At 47.8% G+C, this 22,367-nt stretch overlaps 1 protein-coding gene across 1 annotated transcript in view; it reads right to left on the minus strand.

The window, feature by feature from the left end:
- Nucleotides 1-14,893, minus strand: part of Jag1 (jagged canonical Notch ligand 1) — a 35,639-nt gene extending 20,746 nt beyond the window's left edge. Inside the window, exons 1-3 of the mRNA XM_032904296.1 lie at nt 14,344-14,893; nt 13,559-13,864; nt 5,142-5,193 (exon numbers count right to left, since the gene is read on the minus strand). Of these exons, the coding sequence (XP_032760187.1) occupies nt 5,142-5,193; nt 13,559-13,864; nt 14,344-14,424 (439 nt within the window). The 5' untranslated portion in view covers nt 14,425-14,893. The remainder of the gene's footprint in view (nt 1-5,141; nt 5,194-13,558; nt 13,865-14,343) is intronic.
- Nucleotides 14,894-22,367: the final 7,474 nt, after the last annotated feature.

Here is a 22,367-nt window from a genome sequence, read left to right on the forward strand (position 1 = left end):
AGAGGTAGGGAAAAAGAAGAACATGAACGTTCACTTAGCAACTTCTGATCTGACCATTTTGGCTACTTTCAGACTAGAAACACACACACACACACACACACACACACACACACACACACACACACACACACATAAAACCAACAAAAAAAAAATCAAACTGTTATGGAAAAGAAAGCAACAAGAGCTGTAACCTCGTCATTGTACGCCAATTTACCATTCAAACTCGTTGCCAGGTGCTTTGAAACAGCAGTGAATAAATGCACCTCTTCCCCAGTATACAGGCATCCCAGACATTAGAGCTGCCCTCTGGCAGGGTTGGAGAGATGGCTCAGTGGTTAAGAGCACTGACTGCTCTTCCAGAGGTCCGCAGTTTAGTTCTCAGCAACCATGTGGTGGCTCACAACCATCTGTAATGGGATCGGGTGCCCTCTTCCGGTGTGTCTGAAGACACCAACAGTGCGCTCACGTACATAAAAGTCTTTAAAAATATGTAACGTTAACCTCTTGCTATTCAAAGCTACAGCAAGCATGTTGAATGCATGCACCCATGAATGTTGGCCAGCACCCAGAAATACCCTAAGAACGTCAGTGCAGATTCAGTGCACACCGACAACACATCGCATCCGTTCACAGGTGACCCATCACTACCCGCCAGCAGGTCCTCAGCATAAGGGGCTGCACCTGCAGTACGACAGCTCCTTTCCTCACTCTGCACGATAGGTACCACGGTGCCTCCTGCTTTAGCTGACTTTTAGTGACGTTTTTTTTACTTGTCCCTGGGATAGTGTCCTTTGCCAACTCTTCTAACACGCTGATTTGCAAAAACTCCTAAACGTCACAGAAAGCTGCTCCATACGAGATTTGCTCTCAAAGTTCTTTTCCAGACAAGGGTAGTGGGGTTTTCTTGTTATTTTGGTTTGGTTTTGTTTTTTGTTTGTTTGGTTGTTGTTGTTGTTTGTTCTGTTTGTTTGGGGAGTTTTACATTTTACCTGCAAGTCTTGCTTGGAAAAGCTCTATTTCGAAATTCCTCACTGAGAGCCAAGGAGTGGATTGCAATTTGTGAAAAACAAGCAAAGCCACTAATAAACTCTTTTAAGCTGGCAGTCCATCAGCGACAACAAAAACATCATACAGTCTACTCTTCTCATCAGCCTGAGCTGGAGAGGTGAGGAAATTCATCTCAGCCTGCAGACTGGTAGGCTGAGGCATTGTGTTTGTGTCTGTTTTGAGTCAGGTACCTTAAAGATGCCCGAGAGGCAAAGTAAATGTCTAGGGCCCAAGCAGTTCTCAGAAGCAGTACGACCTGGCCCCTACCCTGAGGTCACTTACAATCTCGTCTAAGAGACTAAAATAGCTTTAAACCCCAGGAGCAAGGAGTGCAGGAGGATGTGAACAGACAAGGCTCTAAGTCAGCACTCAGCCTGGTGCTGTGTTTGTTTTCTTAAACCTGCCAGTCATCACCTTGTCAAATTCAAGGCCACCTTGGCGAGGCAATGTAGGACCTACTTGCGATGTCTTTGTGATTCCTGCACACCTACACCACTGTTTTTCTAGGCCCTGAGCCTGTGCTCCTTGACAAAGTGAGACAAGCCCTACAGGTGACCAGGAGAACAACTCCTGGGTGGCTCTATGCACAACCAACACAGCCCCCAGCCAGTCTGGACCGTGGTGTGGGCAGAGCAAGCCTTGAACAAGCCCACGTACCTGCAGGCTTACATCCAGCAACACGTAGAACCACGTGCAGGTAACACTGTACTCGAGTCTTTGCAAATATACACAGACCAAAGAATGGCAAAAATGCCTCTCCAGTAACTGCCTGTTTGCTTTGCTGCTTCAGTTGAGAAATGCAGTGAGCATTGCGGTGTGGCTCTAAGAGCTTAATGAGGAATTATTAAACACGGTCGGTAGCCATGTCGCAAAGGTGTCTTAACGAATGTTCTGTGCAGTTCAGTGCACTTCAACCTAACTTTCAGGAAATGCTGTGAAGTCAACTTCAGAATCCATTGGGGGGGGGGGTGGCGTGGCTAACAAAGCTATGAAAATAACTTTACACTCACTGAGGCAAGAAGCTACGGAGTATGCGGCATGTAGGGTTACAGAGCCAGAGTTTACTGTGTGATGCCTCTACACTGTCACATGACTCAGCTCTCCCATTAGCTTAGGCCACTGAGTGGGGGGGGGGGGGCCCTCACCTGGGGTAGCTCCAGTCTTAGGACTGGAAAAGAATATTAGCACACTTCCCTGTAAATTTCACTGGCACAAGATGCATCACGAAGCAGACACAGAGCCTTGCACACCCAGAAGAAAGGAGGCGGAACCACCATGACCACAACTCAAGGACCAATCAGAAAACCTAGATAACCTTAGCTGAGAGAAGTCTACGCTGTGTGGAGAACTTGGTCTCAAGGACTCCTGGATATGTCTGCCCATCAATCAGCTAAACATTACAATATACTAAAATCATTTGCTCTGCTGGAAAAAAGAGAAACTTGGATCTCTATATGCAATAGTACTGAGTTATATTGGGAACGACTGGAAGACTGAGGCTGGCAGTCAGCCTTGGGACTTCAGAAGCACCTGAAGCTTCATCTGGCCTAGACTATATTTGAGTTTTTACAAATATACACAGACCAAAGAATGGTAAGGGAAACCTTCATTGGGGAGAATTACAGAGCTGATGTGAAAAGGAATTCTGACCCAAACTTGGGGATCTGCTGTAAATTGCATGCAAAGTCAGGATGTTTGCAACTCAATGAGCTACCCAAGAACAGCCCACACCATCCTATCGGGCTCCTTGGCATCCTCAGATGCTTTGTAAGGGCAGAGGGTGAAGAAAACAAGGAGCCAAACTAACAAACAGTGCACACAAAGGTCCTGAGACAAGAAAGAAATGCGATACACTTCAGGAAAAAAAAATGAATAGAGAATGGCTAGGATACAGACACAGTAGACACGGTGTGTTAAGACAAGGCATACGAAGATCTGACCCAAGAGCTACAGGAAGCTGCTGAGCTTTTACCACTAGGATGACCATCGAATGTTATGCTGAAGGAAAAAAAAATAAGACGGCACAAGAATGGAGAAGCTATTGAAAGTTGACCAGAGCCAGTAAGGACAGGCCCATGTGGCAGTAACACTAACTCTGAAGGTACAAGCAGCCGTGAAGTGGACCAGGGCAGCAGCAGTAGACATGGCAGGAGGCAGCTGGGTTCATATGGAGAGCAAAAGGTCAAGACTGTTCAGAAGTTGGAGGCTAAATAGATATGGATGCTAAATAGAGTACATAGAGGCATCCCACATGAATGGCTTATGGCACGGGCTGTCCAAATACTGGTGCCTGTCACCCAGAAAGGGCTCCATTAAAGGGACCATTAAAGCTCTTGGACCTCCAATTTGGCTTCGACACTGGAATTTGTGATACCTTGAAAATAATAGATTAAAAATGAAGAGAGTCGACAGAAAAGCAGATAAACCACAAAGCCCGAGGCTCATAATGTAAGTTTCTATGACTGTGACGGGCATCTATCTGTGACTATGTCTCTCTTTGTAAAAGGTGAGATCTGAAAGCAAATTGTTCTCATCTCAGTCGTCTTTGTCTCCTGTCCAGACACTAGTGACCCTAGGAAGAAATGTGATATCCAGGCGTCCCAAAATGTAGAGATTCCCATTGCCTGGGAATGTGGATAACTATGGGGAACTGTGGACCGGCCACAGGCCCCTGGAGGCAGAGCCCTGGAGAATGGGATGACAGACAGTTTAGCAAGATTCCGCAGATGCTAGGTAGGAATCCTCTCAGGGATTCCATTCCAGCACTAGTGTATGCAGAAGGCCCACTTCTGTCCCCCACCCATGAAGGTGCAAGGATAGTGTCCAGGCAGAGCTCAGTGTTTGTGGGGAGGACAAACAGGTATCCGTGACCTTGGCTGACACCAACCATAAGCAGAGTAGCAAACTGTCTCACCACCACCCTCAAAGCATAAATGTCTGTCACAATGAGATATCTCTGATCCTGGTCTTCTATAAACTCCCTCCCAGGCAGGGCTGGTGTCTAAATAACTGAGTGCCAAAGCAATAGAATAACCCTAATGACAGGCAGCCTGCTTCACACCAAGGGTTGGCAAGGATTTTTTGGTCCTAAGAGGCCCAAGGAGTCAGCCATGTTGGACTTCCCATTGAATTTATGTGTAGCTGTCACTATGCCCATGCTGGGTACTTACTCAGTACGTTACCTACAGTAGAAAAGCACAGTGATGTTGACAAGGGAGAAAGGTGTTATTAGCAGTGGGGAATAAAGAAAGAAAGAAAGAAAGAAATGAAAAGAAAAGAAAAGAAAAGAAAGAAGGAAATAAAGGAGAGAAATAGAAGGTGCAAGGCATTCTGGGAACAGAGGCAAAAGCAAAAAATTGGATCTACAGTTTCCTGAACAGATCAAAATATTTCAGAGTGAATCAGGTTTTCCAAAGACAACCAGGCTCTGCTGATAATAAAGGAACCGTCTATTCCAGCGTGAGGGAAAACATGTTACATTACAGTTGACCACCATCAGCAGAGCACACCTTCACTGCCTCTCCAACCCCCCAGCCGCTTCTCTGCAGGCCTGAAAAGCAACCTGCCCGGAAAACAGAGCCATCTTTCAAAAGGGACAGGGCAGGTCATGACTTCGGGGGCTCTGAAATTCTGCTTCAATGGGAGGTTTGTGGTGAGCAGTGTGGGAAACTCGGGCTGGCTTGGGGCTCACCTGCCCACCAAGTGAAATTTAAGGTCGGTCTTTAGAGCCCAGCACCACCCTTTACAGCTTTATCTTTCTGATGAGAGATTAAATGCTCACTTAAAGTTTAAATGGACTTTTAAAAAGTCACTACTTTGATCCTTTAGCAGTCTACAAGGTTTTAAAGTTGTAAAACCATTAAGATCTCTATCCGGAGATAAACTACGTCCCTTTCTGCAAGGACTGAATAAACTGGGAGTCTACTCTGGCTACTTAATATTTCAGTTGAAAGTTCTAGAAGTTGAGGAATAGACTTCCACGGACAGGTTCAGCCCCAGTGGGGGTGGGGCACTGGGAACTTTCCTCTGGGCTTCCAAGCGCTGCACTTTATACACACTAGCATTTAAGGGAGAATTCCTGAGGAGATACTTACGAATAGTGTCATTACTGGAATCCCATGCCTCCACCAGCAAAGTATAGGACCTCTGCAAAACAGAGAAGCAAATTTTAGTGATTCAGATACAGGGGTCAACTCAGATGCTGCCCACAGTCTCTGTGGTTATGGCACCAGGAGTCAAGCCGAAATAGAAGGCGGAGAAAGGCAACAGGGTATCTGAAGCCAGACCAATTTCTTCTCTTCAACATTCTTCACAGTTTGACAACTCCTTTCACCTGGCAGGGCTCACGCCAAGCAAGCCAAGCAGCCCAAAGCCCTGATCAGAAACGAGTACCTCCCTATAATGGGAACACATAGCATATAGGTTTCCCAAAACTTTTCAGTCCCTCGTCCTAGTGCATGAGAAAAAAACCCACACAAAGAATTTACCCCAAGCCAACCTACTCAGGTATTTGTACTGAGAGAGAACTGCTAAGGTTACGCTTTGGGGCCTGGTGGGGCAGTCCCCAGGGAGGCCCCCTTTTCCTTTTCAGAACCCCTTTGAAAGCCCTGTCTGTGTGAGACCATCCCAGCTCCCACAAGTATCAGGTGACTCTAGGAAAAAGGAGGGGTAAGGCTCAAAGACTTAAGACAAAGGCAGCAAACCTAGCTTAGATGGTGGGGTGGGCTGTGGCTGTCTGTGGGGGAAAGCACAAAGGAGAAGGCACCGCACACCCATGGGTTATGTTTATTGATGAATGTATCTGTCAATAAGATCTAACATTCCTGGAATAATCAGTTCAGTAACTAAACAATTCCCTGGAGGCTGGCAAGATGCCAGTTATCCTACTGAAGCATTTTTTATCTTCTAAGCGTGTCTCTGAATCCCATCCCCTCTTCCCTGAGACCCAAGCCATTAGCAACTTTTCACTTTTACTCCAATCTTCACTGACAATAGGCACTGAAGTGAATCTCGCTAAGCCTATCAGGGGGCTGGAGATACAGTGGAGAAGCAGAACGGGAACAGGTTTGCGCAGCACGGCTCTGCCACTGGTACAAACACATACCATGTTTATGTTGCTCAGATAACCACAATGTCACCAGAAAACACTGCTGCCAGGGGAGGAGATGGCAGGGATAGGGTAAAGGCATGGGAGAAAAGCAGGAGGTTTCATTCATAAATCAAGGCAAGCTCACTACTCTCTCAGTGACACACCAGGTCTGCTCTGACGACAAAAAATATCTTGTGATAGGCCCCTGCTTTGGAATTCGGCCGAAATATGTTTCATACTTACAGCAGGATTCCATTTCGTTCACTGATAACTGTGGGAAAATGCTCACAAAGCAAGCAAAACCGGGCAAGCTAGGACACATACCCAGCGCTCTCCTGTTAGTGGTTGTAGGTCCAAATACATTGTTATTGTCGTTAATATTTTATTAGTGAAAGTTACACCTTATTTACAGCCTCTTTAAGTTTCCTGGGACTTCCTACAAATTATAGGACTCTTCCCGAAGAGCAGCAAGAAATTATATTTCTCTACTGGTTCATGGTGAGAGCCAAGTCGAAATGAGGCCAGATGCGTGGCTGATTCTGTATAATTAAGCCCTTCATTTGTTGGTCACGTTGAGGCCCACATCCTTCACTTCAACAATATTGCTGTAATTAATCCTCTGATTAAATGCGTTGATACCGAGAGTTTTGACAGACTTGCACAAGCACTAAACACACATAATACCCACAGACAGCACTGCAAAGAAAGGTGCCTTGGAACCAGCTGGCACAGCAGTATGAACTCTGTCAGCTTCATACTCAAGGCAGAAGGCATCCTTAGACCTTGCATAAGAACTTGTAAGATCAAGCCATCTGCCAGGTTCACCTCGGACTCAAAAGTTGCTGACCAACACTACCCCAGCTAAAGAGGAAAAGACATGTATCACAGCCCCAGGGGCTGGTGGTATGATCCCCTAATCAAGTGCCTTTCTTGTGTGGGTTGAAGGTGGGCTAGAATAAGGGTGAGGGTTTGCAGAGACAGCAGCCAAGCCTGGACTTTGCTTTCTCTTGAAAGCATGGATTAGAGAGAGTTCCAGGTTTCCTGGGGCATGGGTGCCCTGCCTTCAGAGAAAGGATTCCCTCCAAGGCTTCTATTAAGAGGCATTCTTCCCTCCCACTCCATCCCCACACTATAGATCAACAATCAAGATAATTTGGCAATGATTATTAGTTGCTAGGGAGCTTTAATTTTTCCCAGGCCCACGCTTGACCTCTGTACATCCCCAACTATATGTCCGGACAGTGAGATGTTAGACCAAGGGTACCTCATACCACTCAAGCAGATACCCAGCCACAAATCACCCACATGTGATTGGCCACTGCAAATCCCATCCTCAGCAGAGGCCAAGTCCCCAGTCCTGGGGGAGTTTGTAAGGGGCTTCAAAAACCAAGTTTTGCTTGATCTTAACTTTACACTCAAAAGCAAACAACAAGCAAATCCTGAGTTTCACTCTGGTTCAAACAATAAAAGAGACTTTGACCAGTTACCCAGATTTCATATTTTTGTCCTGAGTCTTCCCAGAGTAGTAGTTGGGGGTGTGGGGGGGGGGAGACAGAAAAACAGGAGGCAGGATGGACAGTTACCAGATCTTCCATCTGGATTTTCAAGTGAGCCACTTCTGTCCCTTCCCCATTTGAGGCTCAAGGACATCTGGCAGCAAGGTGGCTGACTTGTGAAACATCAGAAAAGTACTGGTCAGCTTTCAGGACAGCCTTTTGGGGGATTCCATACACTTTTACCTACAGAAGAGTCTTGGCATCAAAGCCCTCAAGGCATAGCACCAGTCGCCAGGTCACCTTACCGAGGGTGGGCCACCAGGCACCTCCTCCTGTTCTCCACACTTGAGCTGCTGGGCTAGGGTTCATTCTTTGTCCAGCCCCACTCTATGGAGGTTACCTTGGCACTGGGCAAAGCAGTAAGCACTTAATTGCCACATTAAGCAGGGGGGATGTAAGAAACAAAGGTGATTGTGTTGGCAGCTGGGAGCTTCCTTTTCCTGGCAACAGTGGTAGCCAAACCAAGCCCTAAGAAGCGGCTGCCTCCCCTCCTGCCAAGCTGACGGACACAAACAAACCGCCATCCAAATGGCACGCGTGGGGAGTCCAAAACCCCAGACCGCTGTGACAGGCAGGCCCGCCAGAGGCATGCACATCCCGGGAATGCCCCGAGTGCCAACACAGCCATTGTACGCAGCCTGCTGGCCCCAGGTCTGTCAGGGGCCCTGCGTGCGCTCTGCTGACTCAACTGTTGCTTCCTGTCACTTGTCCTGTATTAGCAGTATTTCTGGAGAGGCCCCATTCTTCTCAGTAATCCTCACTTCAGTCAGTCCAGCCAACTCCATTGTCCTGCCTTCGTCTGGGTGGCCAGGGTATAAAATATTCTAGTCACAAAACATGTGAAACAAAAAAAGAGTTCAGAGAGTCCATGTGTGGGCACACACAATTCCTGTCCTTTAGGGTTTTGGCAAGGTGAGGGGTGAAAAAAAGACCACTCCCCTAGTGCATGCAAGCTGAGGCTCCGGTCATAGAAAGCGACCATTTCTGCAGGGTTTGACATGTCAATAGTGTGTGATCTGGCTACAAAGAGTGATTTTCTCATCAAAGCCCACCTCAAAGACTCACCAAGGGGCCCCAGAGCTCATATCCAGATTGGAGGCTCTCAATGAGAGGCCCCTAACCCCTTTCCCATCATTACCCTTACCTGTTTGAAAGGCATCCCACTGATAATTAAATGCACCAGTTACAAAAGGGTGGTGAGGTTAATAGATAGAATACCACAGAGCCAGCCAAGCACAACCGTCCAGTTCACACAGAGCAAGCCTGGACAAGAAGCCTTTCTACTTATTTACCAAAAGTGCATAAAAACTGGGCTGAGCTGGTAGAGGACTCGGCTTGATTATTTACATGCCCCCTTTAACCACTAGGAGCCACCCTGGGAATGTCTTCCCTGCACATGTGCTGCTCCAATGAGAGCTGTTACTGACACGATGAATAAGGACCAAGGGGCTGCTGTGGGCCAAGCAGTAACCTAGCAACAGCAGCTTTCTGAGCCCAAGGCTCACCTCCCTCCCCATCATGTCGGGATCTTCACTTTCATGCCTTCATAGACGTCTTCCGGCCCTTGGAAGAAAAGTTTATTTTGCTCTAATTACTGTTCAAGTATTTTTAAGGGCTGGAGCCAAATGTCACTTCTGAACAGTTTGAATCCTGAAACCTTGGTATAGGTAGGGTATATATGTCTCTAAAACTTTATCAGAAAAGAATTCTCAGGAATATTTACCACTGTGGATTATTATCAAGCTAGTGGTATGCACTTCCAAAGATTATGCATCCTCACATTAGTAATCTATTTGATTAGTCTAGAAAGCCTGGCACTGGAACCAAGTTAGGCCTTTCCACCACAGGAACATGGCTACTGGGAATCTGCTCCCTGCATTCCCCGTTTTCACATGTGAAGTGAAGGAGTCTTCCTTATGGCCTTGGCCTTGTTTTCTCACAAAGAGCCTTTTCCCTCCATGGTAAATTCCCCACATGCCCTCTGAACAGAGTGTCCCCGAAGGCACCAGGTAGCACGTTAGGTAGCATTCGGATTGCTGGCTGTCTAGGAGGAATGCCCTACCTCACTGCTGCTGCCTCTGCTTCTGACCAATGTACTTTCCGACAGCATTGAGCCTAACTTCACTACGCTTGACAAATGTTCCAAGTTAGGGAACTGTGGGTGTGGACCTGGTGGGCTGCAGATTCTCGTTAAGTACTGGAGGTTTGGGCGAGTTGCTAAGAAGATAAGAAAAAAACAGGGCTATACCTGTGGGAGAAGGAAAACTGTTAGAAACCAACGAAGTACTCCAGGTCACAGCTATTCTACAGTGCCTGCAGGCCACCCTACCTCCATGTTCCCCCCCCAAAAAAACCCAGTAAAGCAGCTTAAACATTTGAGGCGTATTTCCTAGAACAACAAGAACAACAACAAGAACAGATGTTCTCTCCATACACAGAACATCCCTTGTGCTAAGCACTTACATAAGGGCACTGTCTGCACACATGCTAAGCACATAGGGGAGGTACAGAAAAAAAGCTAATTTAAGGAGAGCCTTAACCCTCTGTCTTCCCTGTGTCCCCAAGAATGTAAAGGAGAGATAGCAGACAGCATAATCATACCCAAGGACTGGCAATTTAGATTCTGTGATTAACCACCTGATGGCAACTTGACTCTAACTCCTGTTATTCAGTTACTGAGGCTGTTAAGTGTGACAAGGGGTCAAGCTGGCATCCTCTTCTGCTACCTTAGTCACGTTTCATTGGCTTTTCCTAAAATAAAGTTGCTCTCAGCAAGACTCTGAATAGGGTCAGTGGCATTTAAAGATAAAGCCAGATACTCCTGATGTTTTACCCCAAGTCATTACAATTTAGGGCCACCAATGCAGCCATATGATGGAGGTTTTCAAAAACAGAAGTGCATTAATGCATTTTTAATGAGCAGACACTACTGGGATTTTGAGCTAATTTGGGGAGGTGCAAATTAACCATTTCGGTGATTTATTAATGGTTATTCCCAAATCATTTCTCGTTAAGCCCAATTACCTGTCATAACTATGCTCTTATCACCTAGTATCCAAATTGGAGAATAATAAATCGACTTAGTTGCTGCAGGTTGAGCTCCCTGGCAGCACGAATGACAACACAATCAGAAGCCATTGGCACAAAGTTGGAAGACTGGGGCCAGGGTGGTCGATACTTGAGTGGGACGTAACCCGAGGGGGGTAATAACGGAACGTGATACTGGTACGGCAAGGTCCACTTCAGTGTCTCACAGGCTGGGATGTAGATTGTGTTTCCGATCCTACCAAATCATTTCCTTCTTTTCTGCTCTACACCACGAACAGGGCCCATACTATCAAACAACAGACAGGAGTTACCTGACCTTCACTGAACTAGCTTTGCCAACCAGCGTGTTTCCCTTTCCCCATAAGCCAATTTAGGAGGACTTAGCTCAAATGACAACTGTGCCTGCTTAGGGGTTGGCAGCTTATGTGGCTATGAGGCCAGGCTAGGCCAGCGCTTTTGTTTGCCTTTTAAATTATGTCCTACTCTGGAACCTCATCATCTCGGCACCAATTCCACTATAACCTATCCAAGAAGGAGAAAAAAAGTAAGGTTATGGTGCTTGAATTCAAACCCAGGACCTTTAATAACGCTAGGCAAATACTATTTCAAAGAGGTACACCCCCAGCCCATTTTAAAGACAGGTGTTAATTACCAAAGCGATTGATGCTGTGCTACCCCCACTAACACTTGTGAAGCTTAAGGCTTCCATTGAAGCTAAGACTCACCCTGGAGCCATTCTTGGAAGTTACAGACAGCAGCGGTTCTCTAACCACACTGAGGAAAATAAACTAAAACAACACACACCCAAACTTGAGTTTCTCTTGTGTTTCACTGGAGGCCTGTTTGGGGGCAGCAGTGTGGAGACTTGTTTAGGAGAGATCCACGGACTTGGCCCGGCTTCAAAAAGAACCACATTCTCAGTGCTGACCCCAGTGGGTCTCCCTCTTTCTAGAAAAGCCAAATCTACTTCATGGTTGGTGACCCGTGGGGCCTGAAGGCACCGAAGGGTGCGAGCCCAGCGGTGGTGGCAACCTTCCATCCACTCACACCATTTCAGCTCCTTGTCGGTGGGGAACTCTCTCTCTTCCAGGTGTCAAAAGCAGACAGCCACACTTCTAGGTCACCCCCCAGCCCCCAGCCTCTGGAGTAAGCCTGTCTGTTTTCCTCCAAGCCATCCTCCCTCTGACCCCTCTTCTCCAAAATAAACCTCAGCCAGGCCTGCCGGTTTTTTTTTTTTTTTTCCACATCACTAATAAGATTCCTTTTATGGTCTTGTGAAAAGCAAAGCGAGGGGCTCTGACTGATCCTAGGAAGGGTGGAACCACCTGCAGGCCCCTTCCTCCCGAAACTCCAAACACAGCTCAAGGGCAGCCAGTATCCACCCTAAGCTTGGACCCAGTCAGATTTAGAGGTGGCCAACCTCTTTAGCTTAAAGTTCTCCCTAATAGGGGATTAACAAACAAGACAAACATTCTTTGTAAAAGTGAAATCCCACAACAGACACAACCCTCAGATCTGAAGAGATCTCACCTACAGCGGCAGTCCCCTGCCAAAGTAAGACCCTTTTAATAGCATGTTTTCGATAACTGTCTTATCGCACCCACAGCAAAGGCCAACGCCTGTAAACGCAGACTTTAAGAGCCAGCTCGGCCTCACACACAGACAGAGCCAGACAGGCTTCTCTCCCGCCCCTCTTCAGAGTTTCAAATCACAGCCCAAACCCGCGGGTAGGAGGCAGCAGAGCGCACCCCATCGGAGCACGTGGCGGAAAGCAATCCTCCGGGGCACAGAACTCCCCCCTCTTACCACCCACCCTCGGAGCTCAAGCTTGGCGGAGCACCAGTCCTGGCAGCGGGTCACGCCTCCTGGACAACGGGCACACCCCCCACCATTTCCCTTTCCTCCCTTTCTGCAATCGCACCCATCTTCCTTCCACCCATTTTGGGATGTTGCAAGGGTTTTGCTTCAGTCTGCCAGCGGTACGCCGGCCTCAAGCAGCTCCGAGGGCCAAGGGGGAGATGTGGGAGCACGCAGTTGCACCCGCAAACACTACTTAGAGCGGGCTGTCTCTTCTAAGCCTTTATACGGCGCGGGAAGGGTTTGTGGAGGCCGGGTGCCCTCCGGACGAGTGTGCGCGCCCGCCCTTCCCGGGGAAGTTTGCAAACACAGCTGTTCCAGAACTAGGGAACCGCTGGGAGCAAGGCAGCCAGGGCTACACCGAGCGGGGGCGGGAGGAAGGGGCCGGCAGGGGGCGGAGGTTCCCAGACTAAAACCTGGACGCCAGCCGGAGACAACCCACCTCCTGCAGCCGCCACCCCAGGCTGGGAGAGGACCCCTCCAAGACACCGAAATCTCCTAGAACTGCGGGAAACCCCCCCCCCTTTGCAGGAAGGACACACCCGCCCTCGGGGCGGCTCACGGGAAAGGGGAGGGTGCCAACTTGGACAGCATTTGCAGGGCAGACTATGCGCAGTCGCCTTCCACGGCGCTACGAGTTTTAATTAGTTAAGCAAAGAAATCATCTATAAGGACCTCCTGGTCCGGGATGGGTACTGCAAGTAGCAAGCATAAAATTAGCATCCTTGGGCACTTTCTCCCTCTTCAGAGACCCCATTTCCGTGCGCTAAGCAGACACCACCCAGAATGGAAGACCCGCCCGGCTCATCTGTTTCAAGCTCTAGCTGTAGTCTGGACTCTCAGACTTGCCATCCCAAAAGCCTCTCAACTTAGTGCCAAGTTTCAAGTGGCATTAAATCCTTCTCAAGGCAATATAAGGCTCGGACCCGCGTTCGACTCTGTCCTCGAGTCGCTCACTCACCGGCCAGGCGAAACTGAAAGGCAGTACGATGCGATTACGGTCGTTGCCGCGGCTGGCCTTGAGATTGAAGGTGTTGCCCCCGATGACAGGCGTAGACCCTGAGCCGAAGCTGCAGGGTCCCCCGGCGGTGACGCGGGACTGATACTCCTTGAGGCACACTTTGAAGTACGTGTCACACTCGTCGCGGGTGCACTTGCGGTCGCCAGGGTTCCGGGCTCCGCCGCAACAGTTCCCATTCTGTAACTCTCCGTTCACGTTCTGCATGGACAGGATCTCCAGCTCAAATTGACCCGAGGCCCCGCACACCTGCCAGTGAGGAAGGAAGGTCAACGCATGAGAAAGTTTTCTCTAGAGGTGGAAGTGGGGACTCCTAGACTCCCCCACCCCACCCCCAACACACACACACACACCCCAAAGCTGCCAAAGATCTTCTCTGGCAAGTGAAAATAATTTTGCAAAGACTAGGTTCAGGGATTAACTTGGTTCAGGGGCATAAAACCCACGAGTGCGGGGGAAAAACTAAGACAAGCGTCCCGAAGGACCAAGAGCGTAACGATCGCACTCTGCCCAGCCTGGAGGAGTTTATCTTTCGAGGCCAGGGTCTCCCCTCTGGGAAGCCAGCGTTCCCACACCCGGTGCAGCCTCTCGGGTGAAGAGTCAGGGTCAGGGAGCCTTGTACTCAAGGGCTCCGGAGCTTGCACTGGGAGCCACAGCCGCCCGCGTCCAGAACGCCACGAGGGAAGGGAGAGGACCGCGGGGAGCAAGAGCGGGAGAGAGACTCCTACCTTGGCTCGCAGGGCACAGAGCAGGGCGAGCAGAAGGCTCAAGGGGCGCCCCGGCCGGCCGCGCGTCCGTGGGGACCGCATCGCTGCGCCGCGCGCCGCGGGCACTCCGGACGCCGCCGCCGCTGCTAGCGCTGGTGCTCCCTCCGAGGCTGCCGTCGTCGCTGCCCCCGCGGCCGCCGCGTCCCGGCTCTAATATACTCCGTGGATTGGAGCATGCACGACTGGAAAACAACACTACTTTTCAAAAGCCCTTTCAAGAGCCGCGCGTTCCAGAAGGCAAAGAGCCCGGCCTCCTTTTATTATTCTGATCGCTTCTTTGAGGCGCTCCCCCCTCTTCCACCTCTCGGCTTTCTTTCCTTCTCTCGCGCTCCCCTTCTTTTATATTATGATTATGCGCAGCCTTTTATTCCCTTTCGGATCAGCTGCATGAAACGCGGGGGAGGGAGGGGAGGAAAAAAAAAAACCTGAGCCTAGCTCGCCGGCCGGCTGCAGGTAACACAATGACGCGTGCCCGCCTGGCTCTCGGAGGGAGCCGGAGCGCCGGTCTAGGAGCCGCGACTCCGGCTGGCCACCTCTTCTCAACACGCGGAACAAGGCGCATGCGCGATTGTTAATATTCATAAGGGGCGTGTCGCCTACAGGACACGCCCCTTTCCTCCGGGTTGTCGGGGAGGGGAGGAATTGAGAAGGGGTTGGAGGTTGCGGGACAGACCGGGTGGCTTGGCTGCCCGGGGGCCCCCCACATGCAGACAACTGTCCCGGGGAGCCCGGGCCAAGAGAAAAGAACCTGGAAGGAAGGTGGAGGAGCCCGTGGCTCTGAGACGCCCTGAGCGCCTTCGCCGGACCGCCCCCTCGGTGCACGGCCTGGGCTCCCGTGCAAGCCCCAGGTGTAGGCGCCGCGGTGCGGCCGGAGCAGTTGGGGCGGGCGGCTTCCGCCTTCGGAGCAGCCTGCGTCAGCTGCGGCTTTCGCCCCGGGGAGGAGGGCCTGCCCGCCGGGAACCCGGGCCGCTCCCAACAAGCGAGCCCAGAGCTCTGTGCTGGCGGCGGCGAGACTGGCGCGCTCGCCGCCGTCTCCTCGCCCCGCATTGGCGACCTGGGCAGACGCTGCTGGGAACTTTGAAAAACTTTCCCGGAGCCAGACTTGCCGCAAACTCGAGGGAAAGCCTCGGCCGCGCGCCATCCCTTCCCAAATCCCAGTCCGTGGAGCCTCGGAGGGGCTCCCAGCGCCCTTTCCAGACCGCGCCAGGGCAGAGGCGTCGGGGAAGCAGGGGGAGAGGGCGGCGGGCACTCGGGGCCTCAGCCCGGGCGTCGGGAAGGGTTTGCCGAGACGCTGAGGGCTCCGCCAGCCTCCCGCCCCGGCGCAGTGGCGGGACGGCACCTGTAGGCGGCCTCCGCGCTGCTCTCTGGGTGGTGAGGCGCGGCCTGAAAGGAACCTAACTGCTATCGTGGGCCACGGAACTTGGCTTCTCCTGGGTGGTGGTGGAAGCCGATGCCATTTTCCACCTTGAGGCAGGCCTCGCAATTAGCAGCGACACTCCTGGTCATAATCAAGGTCAAAGGGAACCCAAAGGCTGGCTGAAGCCTCTGCCTGCTCCACTCCAGGCGGGTTTAAACGGAGCTCTTTAGGAAAACAGATTACCATTAAAGGACGAAAAGAGTTTCATGCCTTGCATTGGGCCTGTCTGAAGAAAAGCACTGATTTTCCGAGATCAGTTTAGTGCTTCAACTCTTCTAGACAACAGGGCATGATGGGTAAAGAGAAAAATAGTTTCCAGAATGCTGAAGGAAGGTGACACCATAACAATACAGGTATTTGTGGCTATCTATGTTTAAAGAGTAGCCCAGCATAGATAGCGCCCGATACCATTTGATGATGTTGAGAAAGCTGAGCAGTACATTGGTTCAAGACCACCAAAGATGGTTAAGCAAGTTTGGCATTTTAACCACCTGAGAAAGGTAATTTCGTAATGGCAATGCATCTCATTTTAACCATCCCGGAGTAACTTAATTCATAATTGTAGGGGCATATCCAAAATCAGAATGAGTTTGCAGCAACTGGTCACAGAAGCACCTGGCTTGTGCAGCAGCTGCCTTGACTTGTACACCCAGGCCTCCTTCGCCCAATTATCACGAATGCAAAGCATCCTATTTTCAACATTAATCCAACGCAGGGTTTTTTCCACTAAAGTTTTCAGAAACATAATAGTCCTCACCTCTTATTCAGTTCCTTACTTTTTACCTCTAGTCAAGTTAGCGTGCCCAATAGTTCCTGCTCTGTGTCCCACATTAACCCCTAAAAGGAGGCCATGGAGCAGAATTTAGTTCAGAATTTTCGAGCCAGCCACCTGAGTTACCTGGGATTTAAAGTTGCCCTGCTGGCAACAATCTGGGCTTCATAAAAGCTGAGATCAGTACTGTCTACCGGCGAGTTTAGCTCACTTCACTAACAGGAAAGTTTCGAGGAGTGAAAAGCACCTAATAACATAATAGGAATGTGGAGTCACTAAGAAACACTAGGCTCCCAGCAAATAACAGAGAACCTAATCTTTTCCCAGCCTGAGAACCCATATTTGAGGAAGATAGTTGTGGGCTTCAGGGGATTCTTTAAAATTTTTTTTCATTTGGTGCTCTTCCAGTGAGCTGGGACTCCCCCAAGAAATTAGTACTGAAACAGGCACTGGGTGGAAGTACAATTCTCCACTTCCTTGATCACCCCTGCAACCTGGAGAATGGGGAACTACTGCTGAAAGAATTCAAATATGGATGTTTCCCTTTGCCAAGCCATAGCTTCCCATTGGGCTTTGCTTTCCAAAGTTCAGAAAACGTTTCCCATGGGGAAAAAAAAAAAACAAAACCACTTAGGCATCACTATTACTTATACCCAGAAAAAGGCAGGTCTCAGAGCCAAATATCATCTGTCCTGTTGCACGTGTTTGGACATAATTTTTAAAATATGATGCCTTGATTTCCTTTCTACAAAGCATACCCCGTCTTTGTTCAATCAACAAACAGCCCTGACTTCCCATGGGACATAAGAGATGTTCCAGTTAATGATTGTATTTTAAAACTTTGAATCAGCTGAAATTATTTAATCAACATCGATAAGAATCAGCTGATCAATATTTATTGAAAAGCACAGTTGCACGCAGCAGCATGGCTGATCTAAAGAATATCACCTGAGGGAGATAAACCAGGCACCAAGGGTGCAACGTGTATGAGTCCCTTTTTACAGAGACCTAGGCCCTTCGTCTCAGGTGAAAAATGAAGTGTGGTTAGGGTGGTGTGTGGTTGGCATTTGATGTGCCTGATGCTCTTCTGAGCATAAGTCAATTATCTGTGTCTTAATAGGGGTTGGGTGACACAGGTGTATGCATTACCAACTTTCATTAACAAGCACATTTGAAACCAGTATTATTGATTTTGTTTGTTGAGTTTGGTTTTTTTAAAGACACATGGTGGTTGCCTATATCAGTATAAAGAACATTGAGGGGTATTTGAAATGATATGAACCTATAATGAAACTTCAAAATGCATAAAAGATAGAGGATGGCTGGGTGGTTAGATAAAACAACCTAAAGAAAGTATTGAAGTGTTAAAGCGCAACACTAGGAGGCCGGAGGATCACTCTAAGTTCAAGGCCAGGGTGCTCTATAACAAGAAGAGAGGTGGTGGGAGAAAGGGATTCATGAATCTCTCTAATAGACTTGTTCACTTAATATTGCTCTAAATTTCTGTGTTTGAAATGTTAATTATAAAATAGTGAGGAAATGGTTATTGATATGCCTTATATTATCCAAAGTTCCAAGAACATGGCAGAAACCACCCAGGTAGTGGTCGTCAGCAGGGTAGAGCACGGTGTACATGTTCAAGGATCGGTGATGTAGAGAGAGGTAGTAGGTCAAACACAGAGACCTTTCCTCTATTCCTTCTAATGCTTTTCTTCGTTGTGCCGAATGGCCAAGTCCAAGTTACAGACATGTAATACACCCTTTAAAAATCCTCATTTATCTGGTTTTTAGATTATGCTTTTGAATGAAAAAAAGAGAAAGGAAAAGAAAGGAAAAAGGACATGATTGCTCCTAGGTATGGTGGAGAAGCTTTATTACAGATAAAAGGGAGAGCACAGCCAGAGACAGACATATCTTGGAGAGTGTCTTGAGCCTGAGCCATGTAGGGAGAGAGAAGAGGGGAAAGGAGAGGAGGGTAGAGAGGGGAACCAGGTGCAGCTGCTAATAGGCCAAAAGGAGCAGGTAACCAAAATGTCTGGATTACATAGGGAAGGGCCTCTGGGAGGGAGGACAGTTCAGGCCCTGGGCTGGAGAGCTCATAATAAAGGGTAAAACAGACTATGTCAACCTCTATAACAGCCATACCTGTTACAGGTATACCCCATGACAGGCAGGGACGGAGGGATGCTGGAGGAACCCGGTGAACAGGTTCCGTCTGATATGTTAAGTGGGCATCTTAGCCATTTGTCCCAGCTTTTGAGACTTTTAACAGTTTTACGTATATGTCTGTTTAGCCTGCATGTGTGTATGAGCACCACATACATGCCCAGGGCCAGAAGAGGTCATAAAATGGCATCAGATACCCTGGAACGGGAGTTACAGATGGCTGTAAGCCACAGTGTGGCTGCTGGAGCACCAAGGGCTCTTAACTGCCCAACCGTTTCTCTAGCTTCTCTTTTATGCTTGTTTGCAGAAATGTTAGTGCAGCTTTTAAAGTCCTACTTATGGCTATAATATCTTTCTGTCCCTTTGTCAGCAGACAAAGGGTTTGAACGTGTCCTGCAAGTCCTCTTGTCTTACAATGGGTTGTGGCCTCAGACACTTGGTCAAGGCTCCCAGTTATTCTGCTCAGTTGGCTCCCCAGGGAAGCACAATTTCTGAATATACGGCCATCTTCCTGGATCCTTTTCAATTTTCCTCATTACAAGAAAGTATGCCTAAAAAAAAAAAAAACCCTACCACCTGAGGATGGCCTACACATGAGATATGAAAAGTCAGATCAACGTAGTAGCTCCCACAGCAATCATAAATCAGCCATGAGTTTGTCCACTCAAGTAGAAATTAAGCACACAAATACTTTTCCAGAGACTTGTTTTACATGTGCACAAATTCTGAATTAACCTTCTTTTGGAGACCAAAACTGTAAGTCCCTTGCATTATCAAAACATAATTTGGTGTGAGGCTATTTTAAGCATAGGTTTGGCTTGGCCTTGAGCTCTACTCACTGTAGTTTTGCCTGCCCTGGCCAAGTTGTGCCTCACACACACCATCAAGGTGAGCAGAGTTATGTTTGCTCCTTTAGCAAACCAATCACAGAAAATCACTCTAAACCTAAGGTGCGTTTTCAGCAGTGTGGAACCGATGTCTCCACTTCACTCCTTAGGACCCAATGTTCTTAGTGATCTTTTACCACTTTCGGAGCTGTGTGTGTGCATGTTTGGGGTATGGTCCTGCTCACAAGATGTACTTTTTCCTAGAATTGAGTTTTTGAGAGACTGAATATTAGTTGCTGTCAAGGTGAATGTTCACAAACCATCTAGGACTATTCCCTGACCCTTCTCTGTGGTGCTGATGTAAGGAGTTGCCTGTCCTGTGGGTAGCATATGCGTAAACTGACAGCTTGGTTCGTTGAAATTCCGTGGTACTTTGATTCTATAGCCCGAACGGAGCCATTTGTTCAACTGACCAATTTAAATACCCTTACAAATCTTGCGTCTCCTAAAAGGCACTTAGAGCCACACTCCCAGAAGCAGGTAGCATTTGAGCACTGCCATAGCCCAGTGCACACTGGCAGTGTGTTCTCATCCCACTTCAGGCACTTTTCCCAAACAAATACAGAATGAAATCTGCCTCTGCCTCTAAGGGGGTTTAGGGAAGGAGAGAAGTTGTTGGAACCTGAGAACAAGAGACTGGAATATATTGAGTTATCTGGGAAAATTTCCAAAACATGTAAATTTGAGTGTCAAAGAAAAATGATTACACCTGCCAGTGGTCGCAGTGTTTCATGTTTGGGTTAATGTTTCTCAATAAATTACAACTCTGTGTCTGTGTTTGACACTTCTGTTCTCAAGCCAGTGGTTTCTTTACTGATCATGGGCTCCAGTTTAGAAGTTATTAAAAATATCAAAATTGGATGATTATAACACTTATGTTTAAATTTTTTTCATTTGGAAGGTAAATCATTTTTATGATTGTTTTATAACGAGGGTGCTTAAGGATGATTAGGTAAATATTAGCGAGCATAGGAATACTGACCCAGTATAAATGTCTGGATGTTTTGTGCTAGCTGTAATCTAGCTTTGCCAATACATAGACTTTTATAAGCATCATCCAGGAATTATTTCAGGACAATGACAAAATTCCTTTTTCTTTTGGAAATAAAGTTAAGGCATAGAAACATTTAAATGACAGTGAAGGAGAAAATTTAATTTCCAAAATGTTATTATTTTATACTCTGAGGTAGCAATATTTTTCTTAAAGCCAGTTAGAAACGAGAGATATCAACTATATTATTTCATGATAGTTTGGCAGAAATCTCTATGAAATGGTACTTAGGGGCTTTTTACTAGACCACACATGTAACATGCCTTAATAGTGCAATTTGCCCATGATCTGAGCTGCATTACTAAAAGTGTAGAGGGTTGGCCATTAAGCAAGCAACACCCATAGTCCCTGCATACTTTTCACTGGTCTTTTAATATTGCTGAAAGGCTCTCTTCTGGTCTGGGTGCTATGTCTTGTTTTTAAACTATAATAAAGTACTTATAACCAAGTTTGCCCTTCTGAATTATTTTTAAGTTCAATGGTGTTTACTGCATTGATGTTGTATAATAATCCCTAGACCCTTTCCATCTTGCAGAGCTGAAAGTCAACCCATTAAATAACTCCCTTTCTTCTTTCCCCTTCCCCTGGGCACCGGGCAGCAACCATTTAACTCTCTGTCTCTAGATACTCCACATAAAGTGGCTGTATACAGTGTTTATCTTTGTGTGGCTGTCCAATTTCACTTAGCAAATGTGCTTAAGGTTCATGAGATTGCCGGATGTGTTAGAATTCTCCTCCTCTGCTGGGGCGTAGAGCATCTGGAGAGTGTTTGCCTAGCATACACTGGGTCATGAGCTCCGTCTCCGGTACTTAAAGCAAAATTAAGTAAAATTCATCTCCATTTTTAAAAGAGAGATGGAGAGAGGAAGGAAGAGAGAGAGAGGGAGAGAGAGAGAGAGAGAGATTGTATTTGTGTGTAATACAGGTACAGGCACCCATGTGCACACATGCACACATTTAAAAGCTGAAGTTGATATAAAATGCCTAGATCTCTCTCTCTCTCTCTCTCTCTCTCTCTCTCTCTCTCTCTCTCTCTCTCCCTCTCTCCCTCCCTCCCTCCCTCTCTCCCTCTCCCTCTCCCCCTTCCTCTCTCTCTCCCCTCCCTCCTCCCTCTCCCTCTCCCTCTCCCTCTCCCTCCCCCCTTTCTCTCTCTCTCTCTCTCTCTCTCTCTCTCTCTCTCTCTCTCTCTCTCTTATTTTTGAGACAGAGTATCTCTTACTGAACCACAGATTTGTGATTTAACAAGATTGGCTACCCAGTGATGTCTGGGGCTTCCCCGTCTTCCACACAGCACCAGTGCTGGTATTACAAAACTGCATCCCCTCATCCGGGTCAGACTGCATCAGCATGTCCAGGCCTTACGTGGGTGCTGAGGATCTGATTTCAGGTCCCTATGCTTACACTTTACTTTCTGAGCCATCTCGACAGTTCCTGCTCTCTGTAATGTAATGCTGATGTCATTGTGCGTTTGAATTATGTTTCTTAAAAACAGCATTTACTTGGGATGAAAAATTGAGTTGCATCTACCATTTGGCTGTTTTCAATAATGCTGTTTTCTTGGGTATAAAAATATCTCTTTATGACATGAATTTCAATTCTTTTGGGTACATAGTGGTTATCATGTCTAAATGCAATAGTGACCAACTGGGCCAATTCTTAAAAAGGACAACAAAATGTCCTAATATAAAGACC

This window comes from Rattus rattus, chromosome 5, assembly GCF_011064425.1.
Source record: "Rattus rattus isolate New Zealand chromosome 5, Rrattus_CSIRO_v1, whole genome shotgun sequence".
Classification (NCBI taxonomy): Eukaryota; Metazoa; Chordata; class Mammalia; order Rodentia; family Muridae; genus Rattus; species Rattus rattus.